Below are 14,529 nucleotides of genomic sequence, written 5' to 3' on the forward strand. Positions count from 1 at the left end.
CCCCTGAGTTATGGCATGAGATGTGTTACAGAGCCGAATCACAGCTGAGTGCAATGGCAAGAATTTCTGTTAGCATGCACTGCTGGTGGCTACTGCTTCAGACTTTCCCGGAGAGGTACCAAATCAGATTCAGTACCCGCTCAAATTCTCTTGATACTTCCAGCCATCTGTAAAATAAAAACACTTGCACATTGTATCCTGTAGCTACAATTGAAGGACTAAAATGTAAAGCAGTGTAATTCTTTTGTATTTTACAAATCACCTGCCACAATAACCTCTGGTTGTTGAGACATAAGGAAGGTGAGTTTACAGTTTGCTATGTCTTCTCTGAGAAATTCCAAATATAACGTAACAAGAACATAATTCTAAAGCACGCTTTACTACCAGTAGGTGTAAATACAGTGACACTTTTATTTCCTGTTCAAATTCATTATTTTAATCCCTGTCAGGTTCATATTTGTGGTAGTAACGTACCCTGCACGGCAAGTGCTGAGAAAACATTTATAGAAAGCTTTGCCAAAGAAGTCTGACTGTATAGACTACAGTGACTTTACTGTTGGGGCTCTTCGTGTGTTTATGGAAAAAGGCACTAGTTAAGCGCGTCTGATTTGTAGATTTTGTTGCTCAAATACCCAAGTTACCTAATAACTCTAATACGTTCGATAGAGTAGCACAGCAGTTCTATTGATATGCTGGCAAAGAAGCAAACATGACCAGTCTTTACCATCTGTTTATAATGCTATATAAAGAAGACCTTACTGGTTGCCATGGAAACCAGCATTTCCAAAACCACAAGTGTTTGCTTAAATTCTCAGGCTTTCTTAAGTCTTGTCTTTTCTGAAGGAGAAAGAATAGGAAATCTCTAAAGTTCTCCAGTGAATCTTTTTTTTCCTAACAATTGCTTTGCTGTTATATGCTTTCAGCATTTTTTGTGCTGTATCTTGTTTTGTTACTTCATAAATTTAAAGTGCGCCATTTGTAACTTAATGACTTCATCTGATGCTTAGCGGTGATCCAGGAAAGGGAGGCAGATATTTGTTCTGTCTTGTGTTTATAAAAGGAGTTTTTCCTGTTCAAGGGAACTATCCTGATTGTGGTATAGATGCTGTGGAGTGAACCTATGGAATTTGGGTAAAGGTCGACTTCAGAATTTTTCTTACCGAGTTAAAAAATAAAATGAAATGAATCATTGATTGAAGTTGCCCACTTGGGCCTCACTGAGAAGTGACCCTCTAGAATGAGTAATGTAGAGGAAAACTTGAAACTAAGATAGTACTAGTAAGAGTTATGATCTGGGTTTGTCTGTATTCTCCACTGTTGGCTTAAAATTGATTTTCAGTTAAAATATTAAAGTAAGCCACTGAGGCCCTCAATATGTGTGACATTTGGAAAAATACACAGCTACTATAGTATCACAGGATATTTATATTTCTTCCGTTTTGTAACTCTGTGTACATATTGCTGCCTTGCATTCTGTCCTAGTTCTCCACTGTGGTTTGAGTTGTTTTTGTTGTTGTTATTCTGCCTCCGTGCAAGTTTATGAAAGGCTTTTACTGTGCATGACCACTTAACTACAGCGGGTAGGACAAATGTAAAGCCTTTAGAAAAGGTGCTGCAGTCAGACTATTGGTGCCAGTTGGTTTTCGACCACTTAAAAACAACTTCTGTTTCTTTTTATTTAAAAGGAAGATCTGTATTTACAGGGTTCTTGGTGTATTTGTATTAAACTACTTGGAGTAAGTGAAAAAAGTCCTTTGAAGCACAGAGCTTGAACATGGTGTTCACTGCTACTGAAGAGCTGTCAGTGCTTCTAGAGAATGCATATTTGTAATCCATCTGAATAGTGCTGAAGATCGGCTGTTATTTAGAAATACTGCAGAGTACAAAAGGCTAGAACAACTTTTTAGATCATTCTATAATGACAATGCACGTCCCAACATTTTTCCGTTTTTGTGTTTCATACATTTGTAAAGCACATTATGAACGTTTTTGTTGTGAGATAACGTCCAGGAGCTGACCTGTTTCTTTGTTGTATTTCCCTGGTAGAGTTTATTTTATACAAAATACATCTTTACAACGGGCTTTACTGTTACGATACTGCTGAAGTGACAGCGGACCTCCCGAGGAGTCTGAAATCATTAGCCTTGTGAAACTAATGATATTTCTGTCATTCACAGAACTCTTCCAAAATATTTGTATTCCTTTCACTTAGCAGAAGATTCTTGCGTCTGAGAGCCTGTTTTCAAAGAGGTAGCCTTGTGCTCGAGTAGACTTGTTGATGTTGGTTGGCAGTTGGGTGCTATACCTCCCACTGAGTTTAAATAAAGTAAATATTGATGGAGAAATCAAACACACAAAAATTGGGCTTCTGTCTAAGTATTTGTGGTTAGAAAAATAGGGATGCCAGACCTGCAAGCAACTTCTGGTCAGAGTAATTGCACTCAGACACTGTGACTACATTTTTTTGTGTTAGCTTGCCTGTTATTCACATCACATTCCAAGATCAAGCCAAACGCTGACCAGGAAGACCAGCAAAGGTTGGCACTTGTCTTAAAAATATATATATTTTTATTTTTTGTAATTTTCCTGTGGTGTCTTAATGTCAACCTTAAGGTAGTCCTTTTGCCTGCCTCTAATGCTCAACTGATGGGGGGAAGGTAGTATTAAAACAAATCCATAATTAAAACTTTTTTCTGAGTAATCAATATCTTTGAGGTAATGTGTGATTATAGCTGCCTGATATTTTTATTGTTGTTTTCTGGTCTTAAATGACCACACAACCTACAGCTGGCTCTATTGAAGCCTTAGTTAACCTGGTGCTGTTTTTTGAATTCATGAAAAAATCTGGTTGTCATCTTCTTCTTACCTGGTAAAGCCCTGTCCTCTTAGTACTCAACCACTCATAAATTTTGTGGAAAACTAGGAGCCCAGAACTGTTTGTGTGTGTGTGGTTTTTTTTTAACAGCAATTGCTCCCATTGATCTTTGGGGGAAATCTATTGTAAATGAAATCAGTATATCAGAAACTGTAAGTAAGTACACAAATATGTAATTGTGGTAATGATTCACGTAACTTCTGTCTTTCAGATGCCCAGTAAGTCCAGTAGCAGTGGATGGCAGACTGATACTTATGTTTGAATGAGATTTTTAAAGGCTCCAAGGAGAAAAAAGAGACACCTTTTAACAATTCAAACAATGTAATAATTTCTAGGAGCCGTAAACATGCAAAGACAGTGAATTGCCATTTAGCCATCATCCACTGTATTTGTTTGTACTGGTCCCCCCAAACCTGTAGCTTTTAAAATTGATTTTTTGATGGAATTGGATTTTTGTGAGGCCTTGCTCATTTGAGTCTCCACAAATTTGTTTAAGCTTTTGATTTATAGAGCTTTCTAGAAGGTTCCATCTGTGGTGATCATTGCTGTGTTTAAAAAGGTGCTGGAATGTTTTTTGTTTTAAAAGTACTAAAGTATAAGGGCTATATACTGAAGCCAGAAGAAATAGGTGTCATCTCCAGAAAGAATTATAGAATATCTTGAGCTGGGAGAAACCCACACGAATGATTGAGTCCAACTCCAGCTTAAACACCTACATTTCCTATAAGCTGTAATGTAAATGTATGTTGAGTGTTCTTTAATCAGTCTCCCCATCTGTGACCAGGAGCAAGCTTTTGAAACTTGTATTTCTTTATCTGCTGACTGACTCTTTAACATCTTTATCAACCTAGTCATTGGGATTGAGTGTACCCTCAGTGTGTTTGCTGATGACACCAAGCTGAGTGGTGGGGTTGATAAAATAGAAGGAAGGGATGCCATCCAAATAGACCTGGATGAGCTTGAAAAGTGGGCCCCTGTGAGTGTGAGGAGGTTCAATTAGGCCAAGGGCAGAGTTTTTGAATGGACTGATAATGATAGGGCAAGGGGGGAATGGCTTTAAACCAAAAGAGAGGAAATTGAGATGAGACATTTAGGAAAAAATTCTTTACTCAGAGGGTGGTGAGGTGCTGGTAATTACGGCTGCCCAAAGAAGCTGTGGGTGCCCCATCCCTGGGGGCGTTCGAGGCCAGGTTGGATGGGGCCCTGGGCAGCTGAGCTGGGGTGTTGGCAGTTCTGCCCAAACCAAGCTGTTCTGTGATAACTGTGCTCAAAACATGTGGCATGATAAAGTTGATGCCCTTCCATAGACTGGATTTAGATGTTGCAATTGACAAGTATTTTTAATGTTTGAAGATATGTTGTCTTGAGGAGAAAATAAGTCGCTATAGACTGCTGTTAAGATATATGAAATATATACTTAAATATGCCTGTTTGAGTGTGGTCATATTGTCAGTCATGATTCAAATAGGTGGATCTATAACAGAGTGCTTTAGCATCTGTTAGGAAAATGAATATGTCAGGAGAGTTTTCTCTTATTTACTTCTGACTAGTCATTAATAAAGCAAATTGGATAAAAGCCCTGAGGCTAGAGGAACTCTTTTATAATAAAGTAGTCAGTATTCTCGCCGAATAGCCCAGTCACTTCTAGCACTAGATATAGAATCATCAGTTATAATTAATTTTGTAAAAATGCTTTTTTCAAATGTAGTTGCATCTGTAACCATGTGCACATCCTGATGATCTTTCTGTCTTGAACAAAATAGGTGTTACTTTCCCTAGGTGTTTGATTTAAAACTGTGTTTATATTGTCACATCTGAGATTTGTCTGGTAGAGTTGAGATGTTTCTTTTTCAGAAGAGTTTTTATTTCAGCCTAATACTAGCCTGTGTTTTTCAGAGACATTGTCCCAGACTTATAAGTGATTTCATTACAGTCCTTTTCCAGTTGTTTTTTTATTGGTGCTGTGTAAACAGGTGATTTTTTTTTCCCTTCCTTATGTTCAACATCTGTGTGGGGGAGGCTGAGGAATGGCTGCTCAGCATCCAGTATCTTTCCCTGGTTTTCATCCCCGTGTAGATAAACAGAGCTTGTGTATAACCTAGACCAAAATGAACGATTCTGTCAGTGGGACACCATCAGTAAAACGTGTGGAAAGAGCAAAATCACCAAAAGAGAAGAACAGCCATTTGTTCACTTAGCCTCTAGCCATCAGGACAGTGATTGGAGCACCCACGTGGGCTGTGGGAGAAGGTCATCCCGTGGGCCTGCTGGGTAACTAATGGGAGGGCATCAAACTGAGCCTCGCTCTTTTGCACTGGCAATTAGCAGAACATTTGGGAAACGGAAAAAGTGTTTGATCGAACATTTAACAACTCTTTTTGACCACTGTGCAATATCTTATCACATCTGTTTTAATCAGGCTTTTTTTTTCCCGATTTTTAGCGATTAAATTGAAACAAGCACTCTATATAGATTTGATCTCCTATACTGTATTTACATTCATTCAGTCGACTTCAGAGTTGGCTGTGGCTTTTTCCCCTCCCAAATTTCACCCACATCCACCTCTTATTTATGGTCACCACTGTGTTTTCCATGTTTCTTATAGTTTAAATTCCGGGTTTAGTATAATGAAAAATATGCTAAGAACATTAGCTGTATTTGTCTGAGGACCTGCTATAAATAATTGTAAATCTTCACGTTATTTAGTCGACGTTGCTCAAAAGTAGGAGTGGTGCTTACAATCAGTACTCTGTTTATTACTTATTTCTTTATTTATAGAAACGTAAAGTAATGCAGGAGTAAAGCCTGACAGTTATTGGAGGTTAGTATTTTAACTGCAAGAACATACTGAAATGGCTGCACATGTGGAAAAATACACAAAGCAGTAAGAGAAATGCTCAGGTTTGTTTGATTTATTCTCTGCAGCAGACGGACTCTGGTAGTAGGAGGTGTAATTTGCAGCACATTAGCTATTAGCCAGTGTCATTGCTTGAGTGGGTAGTGTGAATCCCTTGTGTCTGTACAGTGTCGTGCTGCGCATGTTTCTGAGCTGGGCTTTTTTCCCCTGTGTTTTGAGATTAATTTTTTGTGAACAGTGCTCTGTTTAAAACTGTGAATCTGCATTTTCAGACGGGTTGCTCTGTCACGTGGATAATATCCAGAGTAAGTGCTCGCTCCACACCTCCCCCGAATTTCTAAGTGTTTTGCAGAACTGGATTGTTGCAACCTACTTTTTTTTTGATGTGAGGTCCCCTGAAGGTGTAACATGTTATTTGCAAGATACCCAGCCTGTAACTCCACAGCATACAAAATTACACTCCTGTTTGTTTCGTTGGGTTTTATTTTGTTTTCTTTTGTGGAGGGTAGACTGTGCACGTACGTGATCACTTGTGTTCAGCAGAGGTTTTCTAAGAGTCTGAGCTTGAAGCATCTTTTTTTTTGTGTGTGTGTGTGTGCACAATTTAACTTGGGTTGCTTTTAGTTCACTTTTTTCCCTGGAGGCACCTGTCTCCTGCCACATACCCATCAAGACTAATTGCACCATCTGGAACGCTTTTGTGTAGCTGTTACTTGTGCAGAGCATCTCTTGGGAGCTTAATTCTGAATGTGAATGTGACCCTTGAAGCCATGTCAAGTAGCTGCAGTAGTTTCCAGCCTCTAAAGGATGATCACCGTAGGCTTTATTTGTTTCAAGTCTCATGCGGTTTGCTTTAGTAGGGATATGTTACATGTTAGTAACACAGCTTCAGTCATGTTTTGAAGGGAATTAGACTTTGAATGTGGGTCTGTTAATTCCTAGAAAATTCTGTCAAAAATTGCCTCCAAACCATGTGGATTGGGTTTTAGTCTATATGTCTAGGTGTGGAAATGACAGACATGTTGCTCCTTACTATTATGCTATGTAATTTTTATGTCCTGTTCTTCCTCCCCCACATCTGCAGTTCTCATTAATAACTTTTTGCTAAGAATCCGAGGCATTCTTGTGAGTGTGGTTGCAGCCCCCCAGAACCGCTCTGAAACGATTGTTTTCCTTATTGCTATGAATCCATCAAAGTATTTTCAGTACAGGTAATTTTCTTCCATTCCTGACTTAAGCTTTATTAAGTTAAAAGCACTGCAGCACTTCATTTCCACTGATGTTTCTTTAGGCCGTGCCTTGTTTAAAGGTTGGTGCTTTAAAATCTTGTGGTGGTCTGGACAGTTTTCTTCATTCTGTGATAGTATGTCTGTTGGAAAACCATGGAGTGCTGAGCATGGAAAACCAAAGCTGTCTGACTTAAAATATCAGCAAAATTTGACTACTCTTTTCTCATAGGATACTGGGATATGTTACGTCAGGCACTCTAGATTTACCAGTTTGTGTTCATGGGGGGGAAAAAATATATATATATAAATATACTTGTTTTCCTGAAACCACTTTTTTTTTTTTTCAATGGTGTAGTTGTAATATGTGTTGGGGAAATATGAGGACTCTATTTGTACTTAGTTGCATCAGCTGTGTAACTTGTTTGCTCATAAGTAATGTGGTCAGCTGAAGCTCAAGCTAGAGAAGTACTTGTACCACCACAAACAATCATGAATTCTGTCTACAGGATATATGTGTAATATATATTATTAATTATGCATATTTTCTGTTTGCTTTTTTCTCTTAATGTTAGTTGTGGCTCTGACTTTGGTAATTATAGAATTTTAAAAGGTTAACTGTTTTGGCTGTGTTCTGTTAGCTATATATTTGAGTACAGTAAGAAAAACGATTTCCTTGTGTGCTTAAGGAGAATGAAGGTATGTAAGGTGTAAATTCACTAATGGCAAGCAGCTTTCTTCTGTTTAAAATCCCTCCCTATACGTACCCAGTGAGCAAAGTGAAGTTGTACGTTGCAGCACAGCTCTGTGTCTTCTTAGGAACTGGTCTGAGCCATGTAAGCTTTCCTGGCTTTTCAGTGGTTGGGAAACACTGCATGAGTGGTTTACAAAAAAAAAAAAAAAAATCAGTCTGTTCTTGGAATTTGTACTATATCTTTTTTTTTTTTTTCAGCAGTTGTTGCTGCTGTATTCAGTTTTTAAAAGGATCTTTGTGGATGGAAGAGGTGAAGTGTGATGGTTTCAACATGGCTTTTCTCAGACAGTTAAGTCCTGTGTTAAATACTGACATCTGTGCTGTATTTGGTCGTCTGCTGAAACGTTGGTTATCCATGTTCTCCTAATGTACAGAAACTTTTCGATTAATTTATGATTTGTTATCAAAAGGTAGTAAGGTAATGTGTTCACAGAACCACAGAAATCCCAAGTTGGAAGGGACTTGCAAGGACCACTGTGTCCAATCTCTGGCTCCACACAGCACCATCCAAAATTGAACCCTATGTCTAAGAGCATTGTCCCAGCTCTCCTTGAACTCTGGCACCTGGGGCCATGCCCACTGCCCTGTGGTGCAGACCCTGTCCCTAACCCACAGCTGTCCATCCCCTGGCACAGCTCCATGCCATTCCTTAGGGCCCTGTTACAGCATTGCTCCCTGTGATGAGCTGCAGCTGCCATGAAGGCTCCCCTCAGCTCCTGTGCTCTGGGCTCAACAAACCCAGAGACCTCAGCCATCCCTCACACATCTTACCCGCTACACCTTTCATTGTGTTTATAGTTGTGTGAATTGCTGTTTTCATTTTACTGCTCTATTAAGAGGCTAACACAGAATTGCACTATTGCAGATGAAGATTACGCTTTCACTTGGCTCTTTCAGCTGTGACTGTAAATGTATGGCATCCACTTTTTTTGTTAAAACTCAGTGGAAACGATCTCTGCAGCTATCTCTAGTCATAACTGTATGCATTCTCTCTTGGAAGCCTTTCTTTCATCATGGCTGTGTGTGGTGCTGGGAGCATGGCCATGTGGGGCCGGTCTCACCCAGCTCCAGCCACCTGAGCTGGTTTGTTCTCCACTGAGCTTTTGGTGGCATGTGATCTGCTTTGTCACTGTGGGAATAGTTAGGAAGACTTGGCAAAAGATGTAGCGTGGTTATCTGCAGTAGCACGTGAACTTTAACGTGGAAGGATGATATTTAAATTAATTTTTTTTTATGTTTACATGTCTACGTAAGTGAAATTGTATACTGAAGATATTATTGTGTTGTGAAGTGGTATAAATGTCATGAAAAAAAATATCCAAATGGACCTTTAGCTTACATGCAGTGTTTTCCTTATTCAAATACACTTCCAAGATTGACATCCTAACGTTTCGGTTAGCTGCTTTAAAGATTGGTCAGGGTTGATTTCCTTCAGTGATTAGGGCTAAAATTACACAATGGAACAAAGTGAGTTGGAGCTCTTAGTAATCTGTGATGTAATTCTTATCTATTTAGCAAATATTTAAATTATATTACAGATAAGGACTCTTTCTGAAAAGCAGTTCCCAGATTTAATAGCATCTGGGATGTATTACCCTTTCTTGTAGTTATTTAGCCTTATTGATGATCATCGGAAGTAGAAAGCAACTTCGACAAGGATAGAAAGAATATAATTTCAGACAGTGGATGCTATGGTCAAAAAGGAAAGCAAAGCTTGCTTTAAAATAAGCTGAATTCTGAAACGATGCATGTAAGTGTTCATTTGGAATTGCTTTCAACAGATGGGTTTGGGGAGCAAACAGTGCAAGCTTCCTTTTAACCCCAAATATAAAGGTGAAGCATCTGAAACAGTTCCAGTGTTTAGGACAGCCTGTCTCTGCTTCATTTATCTTACATTATTTTGACTTTTATTTTACTGTTTTTGTCAGCATCTAAATAGTCTATCCCTGAAATACTTGGACATTACTTTGATACACTCATTTTGTGACATCATATGAACTGCAGGACATGTGCTACTCTTTGGAAATAAACAACATATATTCCTTAATGCTTGCTTTTGCTCTCTTATAGTAATATTTCATCATGCGTTGTAGGTGAAGGGTGACAAAGGTTTGTGATTAATAATCACAGCTTATTTTCATGCAAATGTGAAGATTTAGAGAAATGATGGGAGCTCAAGATGTGAGTCTTTATGTTTTGGCATAAGCAGTGAAATGGATTGTGAATAATTTGTTTGTTTGTTTATTTTCAGGGGCTTTGTGTATGATAGCCGAAATAATTTACAGATGCGAGGCTTGGTCGTATTGCTTATTTCCAAAGCTGCTGGACCCAGCACAGCAGAGCTCTCTTTCCAGCATGACATGGTCAGTGGGATCTATTCCAGGTATGTGGTGACTTTCTTCAGTAAGATACATGCAGGTGCGTTTGATTGACAGTGTCACGGTGATTTTGGAGGATCTTAGTGGCCTGCTCAGCTGTTAAGGAAAAATCAATACTTGCCTAGTTACAAATCCTTGTTCCACAGGATTATTATAAGCTTTCCACAGTAAAAACTATTTCCTCCTACTTTACAGCTCATATAGTATCCATGCCTAAGTCTTAATTAGCATTTCTGGGTACAGTTAAATTAAAAAGATTTGATTCAAGTTAGGAATGTGAAAGTTCATGTTAAGAGGTACTCAGAATCAAATGTATACATACATTAATTGAGTGGGATTTTTCTGTGTATCCCAGATGTAATTTAGGTACACCTACTTACTAGAAGTGTCAGAGTCAGATTGACAGTCTTGTAGAATACCAGTTTATTTCACTGAGCAAATCATTTTTACTACAGTCGCTTTGAAGGGTATTTTCTTCTGACACTAGTGTAGAAGAAAGTTCCTTATCTCCCACGTGTGAGCTGAATTACTGAGTCTGTCACTAAGGTACCTCAGGCACTCACTGATATAATCTGGCTTCATCCAGTTCCTAAATATCTTTTTAAGTATTTAAAGTAAATTATTTAATACCAGTAACAACAGTAGTTAGAAATAGTGATTTGTGTGTGTGTGTGTGTGTGTTTGACACTTAACTGTTCCTCTGAAATAATAAGTGATGTTAATAAGTTCTGGTTGAAAAACTGTAGAATTTACTTTAAAAAAGTCCTTTTCAAGACTTCAGTGCTAATAGGGTGAGGGAGCTCTGTTCATTTTTCATCTAATTGTGCTTCTCACCTCTGTAACATAGTAAATGAAGAAATACAAACTTAGTGACATGTTTGTATCCTAATTCTTCTAAAATCTTAAAGCAACAGAATAGAGAAGGAAAATAAATATAAACAGGGAAGGACAGAAATGACATTAAGAAAAAAGACAGATATAGGAGGCATGTTAAGGAGGGACTGTGTTGTCCCTTTAGCTATTTAATTCCATTCTTGTTTTGTCCTTAATATCCCCTAAGGGTTCTAATGTTTTTATATTTATATGCAAATGATGCTGTATGAGAGCATAATTCTGTTTAGTTAATTATGGTACAGAAAGTATTTTCAGTTGATTTTGTAAATGATTTTGAAAGTTTTCATTAAGTGTGCCTCATAAAAGGAGAGAAAAAGCATTATGTTTTCATAACCAACTTTTTGAGTATGATGATTCTGACTGTGGAGGTAACTCATGAGCATTTAAAGCTGCCACTGGGAAGGTGACTATTGGAAGTATTCATTGAGGAGCAAATAAGACCTTGAATTAATAATGAGCCAGTTGGTGTAAATGGACATCATTGGAGCTATGCCAGTTCAACCAGCTGAAAATCTAGCCTAATAATCTAAGTTTGAGCAAGTCAATAGCCATTATAATACCTAGTTTAGAGTTACCAAGGTACTCCAGAAATGAAGCAGCTTTGAATATGTCTGCACAGGTTCACTTGAGGTTCATTACTGTCTGTGAGAGTGATAACTCTGGAGTCATTAATTTAAATGAATTTTCAATGGCAATTTAAATCCGTGTCATGGAGTAAATGTGAGCAAACTGATGTATACTAGTAGAGTGCCATTGCTTTATTTCAGTTTGTGCCATAGTGAACCACTTTCCACTGAAGTCATTCCGGGCTTTGTCTTTGGCTTTGAACTCTTTTTTTTTTTTTTTTTCCCCTCTTTTTAATGATTTTGTGACTGTGTACTTTTCCAGATGTACTCTTCAATGCTTGTCTTGTTGTTCATTTTGATTTCTGTACTGTATAAAGCAAAGAGAAGTGGCAGCTTGCAAAATCAAGAACTTAAAGGGCTTTTGTGATTGTCTTATGTATTGCAAATAATGTTTTACGAACTGCTTTCTCTTAAATAAGTACTGAAGTACTTTTTCCTTTAGTATTTTTTTTTTCTTGGTTACAGTGTAGTTATATATGATGTGTGTATTTGAGTTGTATAGCAAAGTCAAAGTATATTCCTCAGTGATATGCAGTGAAGAAATGTGCTTTGTCCTGTAAAGTATTGCTCCAACTTTGAACGTATTTTTTGGAAATTGATTCTTACTGAGTTTCATCTCAGCTGTACACTATACAGCTCTTTCTGTTACCATGCCATGTAATTACTTCATCTTTACAACATATAATATTTTGCAGGATATATTATTTCTGGCACTATAATGAGCATCTTCGTTGCCTGATACTTACATATTGTGAACATTGCCTTGTGAACTATTAGCTGGGACATGGCTTGCTTGATTTTAGGGTACTTAGTAGGAGTTAATTGCTTTTCTGAAATCTGAGCATGAGTTAAGTTCTAGCACTTGTCAGTGATTGCAACAGTCCAATCTTTCTTTTCCCACTGTTTATGTTGGAGTCACTTCATGTGCACTCTTGAAACCTTCTGTCCCACAGTGGGTAGCCAGGTTACATCAGTGTTTTGTATCTGGTTGTACCACATCTGTTGTATCATGCAAAAAATAAGAAAAGACTTTTTGTTTTGTGATGACACGTGTTCTGCATAACCTTCTTTCCCTATTTGATACCTCAAATCACAATGTAAATGTGGAACACAGTTACCATAAATAAAATTTAAGGACACTAAATTTGGAACAGGCAAAATTTTCTTTATCCTGTTCTCCCAATCTCTAGATGTGTCAATGACCCAAATGCATAAAAATAGATTAGCTAGCTGCTTAGCTTGCATCTGTTTTTACTGGTACACAATGCAACAAAAATGATGCCTGCTACTAGGGAGCAATCTTTTTCCAGAATAATGAGGATTACAATTTACGTAGTTAAAGGAACAGAGCTGGTGTAGTGATATGATGCTGCCTATGGCCGGCATTGCTTCCAGCTTGGCACTTCATAATTTGCAGATGTGATCTGTTCACAATCATCTGGGAGGGAATTGCAGGCCATTGTGCACAGGTACATCATAGTAACTGCTGGTTACCTTATGAGTCATAGAGTCATAGAATGGCCTGTGTTGAAAAGGACCTCAAAGATGATCTAGTTTCAAGCTCCCTGCCATGGACAGGGTTGTCAACCACTAGAGCAAGCTGCCCAGAGCCACATCCAGCCTTGCCTCCAGGGATGGGGCATCCACAACTTCTCTGGGCAACTTGTTCCTATGCATCACCACCCTCTGAATGAAAAACTTCCTCCTATCATCCAACTAAATCTCCCCTATCTTAGTTTAAGACGGTTCCCTCCTTGTCCTATAACTATCGTCAGAAGATAAACAGGGAAATGTTTTAAGTGTCTGCTTGGCGTGCTTTCCTCTGTACTGCCACCTCCTTGTCAGGCTGCCAGCAACCTGATTTCATTCCTGTTGGTGGGGAAAGGAACCTAACATTACTTCCAGCTCAGAACCAGTGCTCCCAAAAGAGGTTGCAGAAAAGAAGTAGCAAGATGATAAACAGCCCTATTTCACCTGCTGGACAGATCTCCTAGAACTGAAACTTTCTGCTGGTCTCTTACCCTTTAGGTAAATATTTCCTTGACTACGGAACCATGGCAAATGTTATGATGAAAAGCAGTGCTCTCTACAGATTATGTGAGCAGTGTCATGTAAGCGTTGATGTCACTGCCCATACTTAAGTAAATCATCATCCTTTATTTACTTGAATCTCCTTTGTGTTCTTCCTCTGCTGAGGAGAACCCAGAACACACATTTACAGGCAGAATCTAGCTAATTATAATTTATCATACTCATAGTATCAGAGAACTCCCCAGATGTGATGCTGCAGCCTAGAGCTGTATAAGAGCTTTGAGACCCATTTCTAAACTTGTGATTATGTTAGAGACAGACACTGCTCTCTGCTGCCTTCTTTCCAAGCAAATCTTGCTTGGATAGCTGTTGGTCCTTGCTGCTGGAGGTTTTTAATAGAAGTTCCAGGATCACATGGTTTCTGATCACCTGTAGCTTTCTGCTTCAAGCTGGAGCTAGATTCAGCAGGTAAATTACAACTGAAGATACCAAAGTGGGCTTGGGCTCTTTCATAATACACCCAAAGGGTCATCTGTTGATGTTTGGCACTGGCAGACACCATTGGCTGAGGACTGAGGATTCCCCTTGGCCTTTTATACTGAGTAACAAATTCCTCACATAGCCTCTATATTGCAGCTGGAAGTGTAAGTGATGCCAAAGAACAAACTTATGCCATTTCTTCAGGCATCAATATATTTGGCTCTACTACAGTAAGCTGTTTTGTTCTCTCTTTCATGTTTTCAATCTTTCTTTTTTTCTTCCTTTAGTGCCAGTTTCAGGAGTACTCTCTAGCACTGATACCCTCTGTCTCAGCTTGGCAGATTCCTTTGGATGCCTATCAGAGGTGTGGGTTTTTTTCTTTCAGCCAAGTCTATCTGTGTATTTGCA

General features: G+C 38.5%; 1 protein-coding gene across 2 annotated transcripts in view; it reads left to right on the forward strand.

Moving 5' to 3' along the window:
• PDSS2 (decaprenyl diphosphate synthase subunit 2) overlaps positions 1 to 14,529 on the forward strand; it is a 110,912-nt gene that overhangs the window by 35,884 nt on the left and 60,499 nt on the right. For both annotated transcript variants that reach the window (XM_065735553.1, XM_065735562.1), the window contains exon 2: positions 9,964 to 10,095. In XM_065735553.1, coding sequence (XP_065591625.1) covers positions 9,964 to 10,095 — 132 coding nt within the window. The remainder of the gene's footprint in view (positions 1 to 9,963; positions 10,096 to 14,529) is intronic.

This window comes from Cyrtonyx montezumae, unplaced genomic scaffold (assembly GCF_038088225.1).
Source record: "Cyrtonyx montezumae isolate F1298 unplaced genomic scaffold, pur_monq_1.0 scaffold_0, whole genome shotgun sequence".
NCBI lineage: Eukaryota > Metazoa > Chordata > Aves > Galliformes > Odontophoridae > Cyrtonyx > Cyrtonyx montezumae.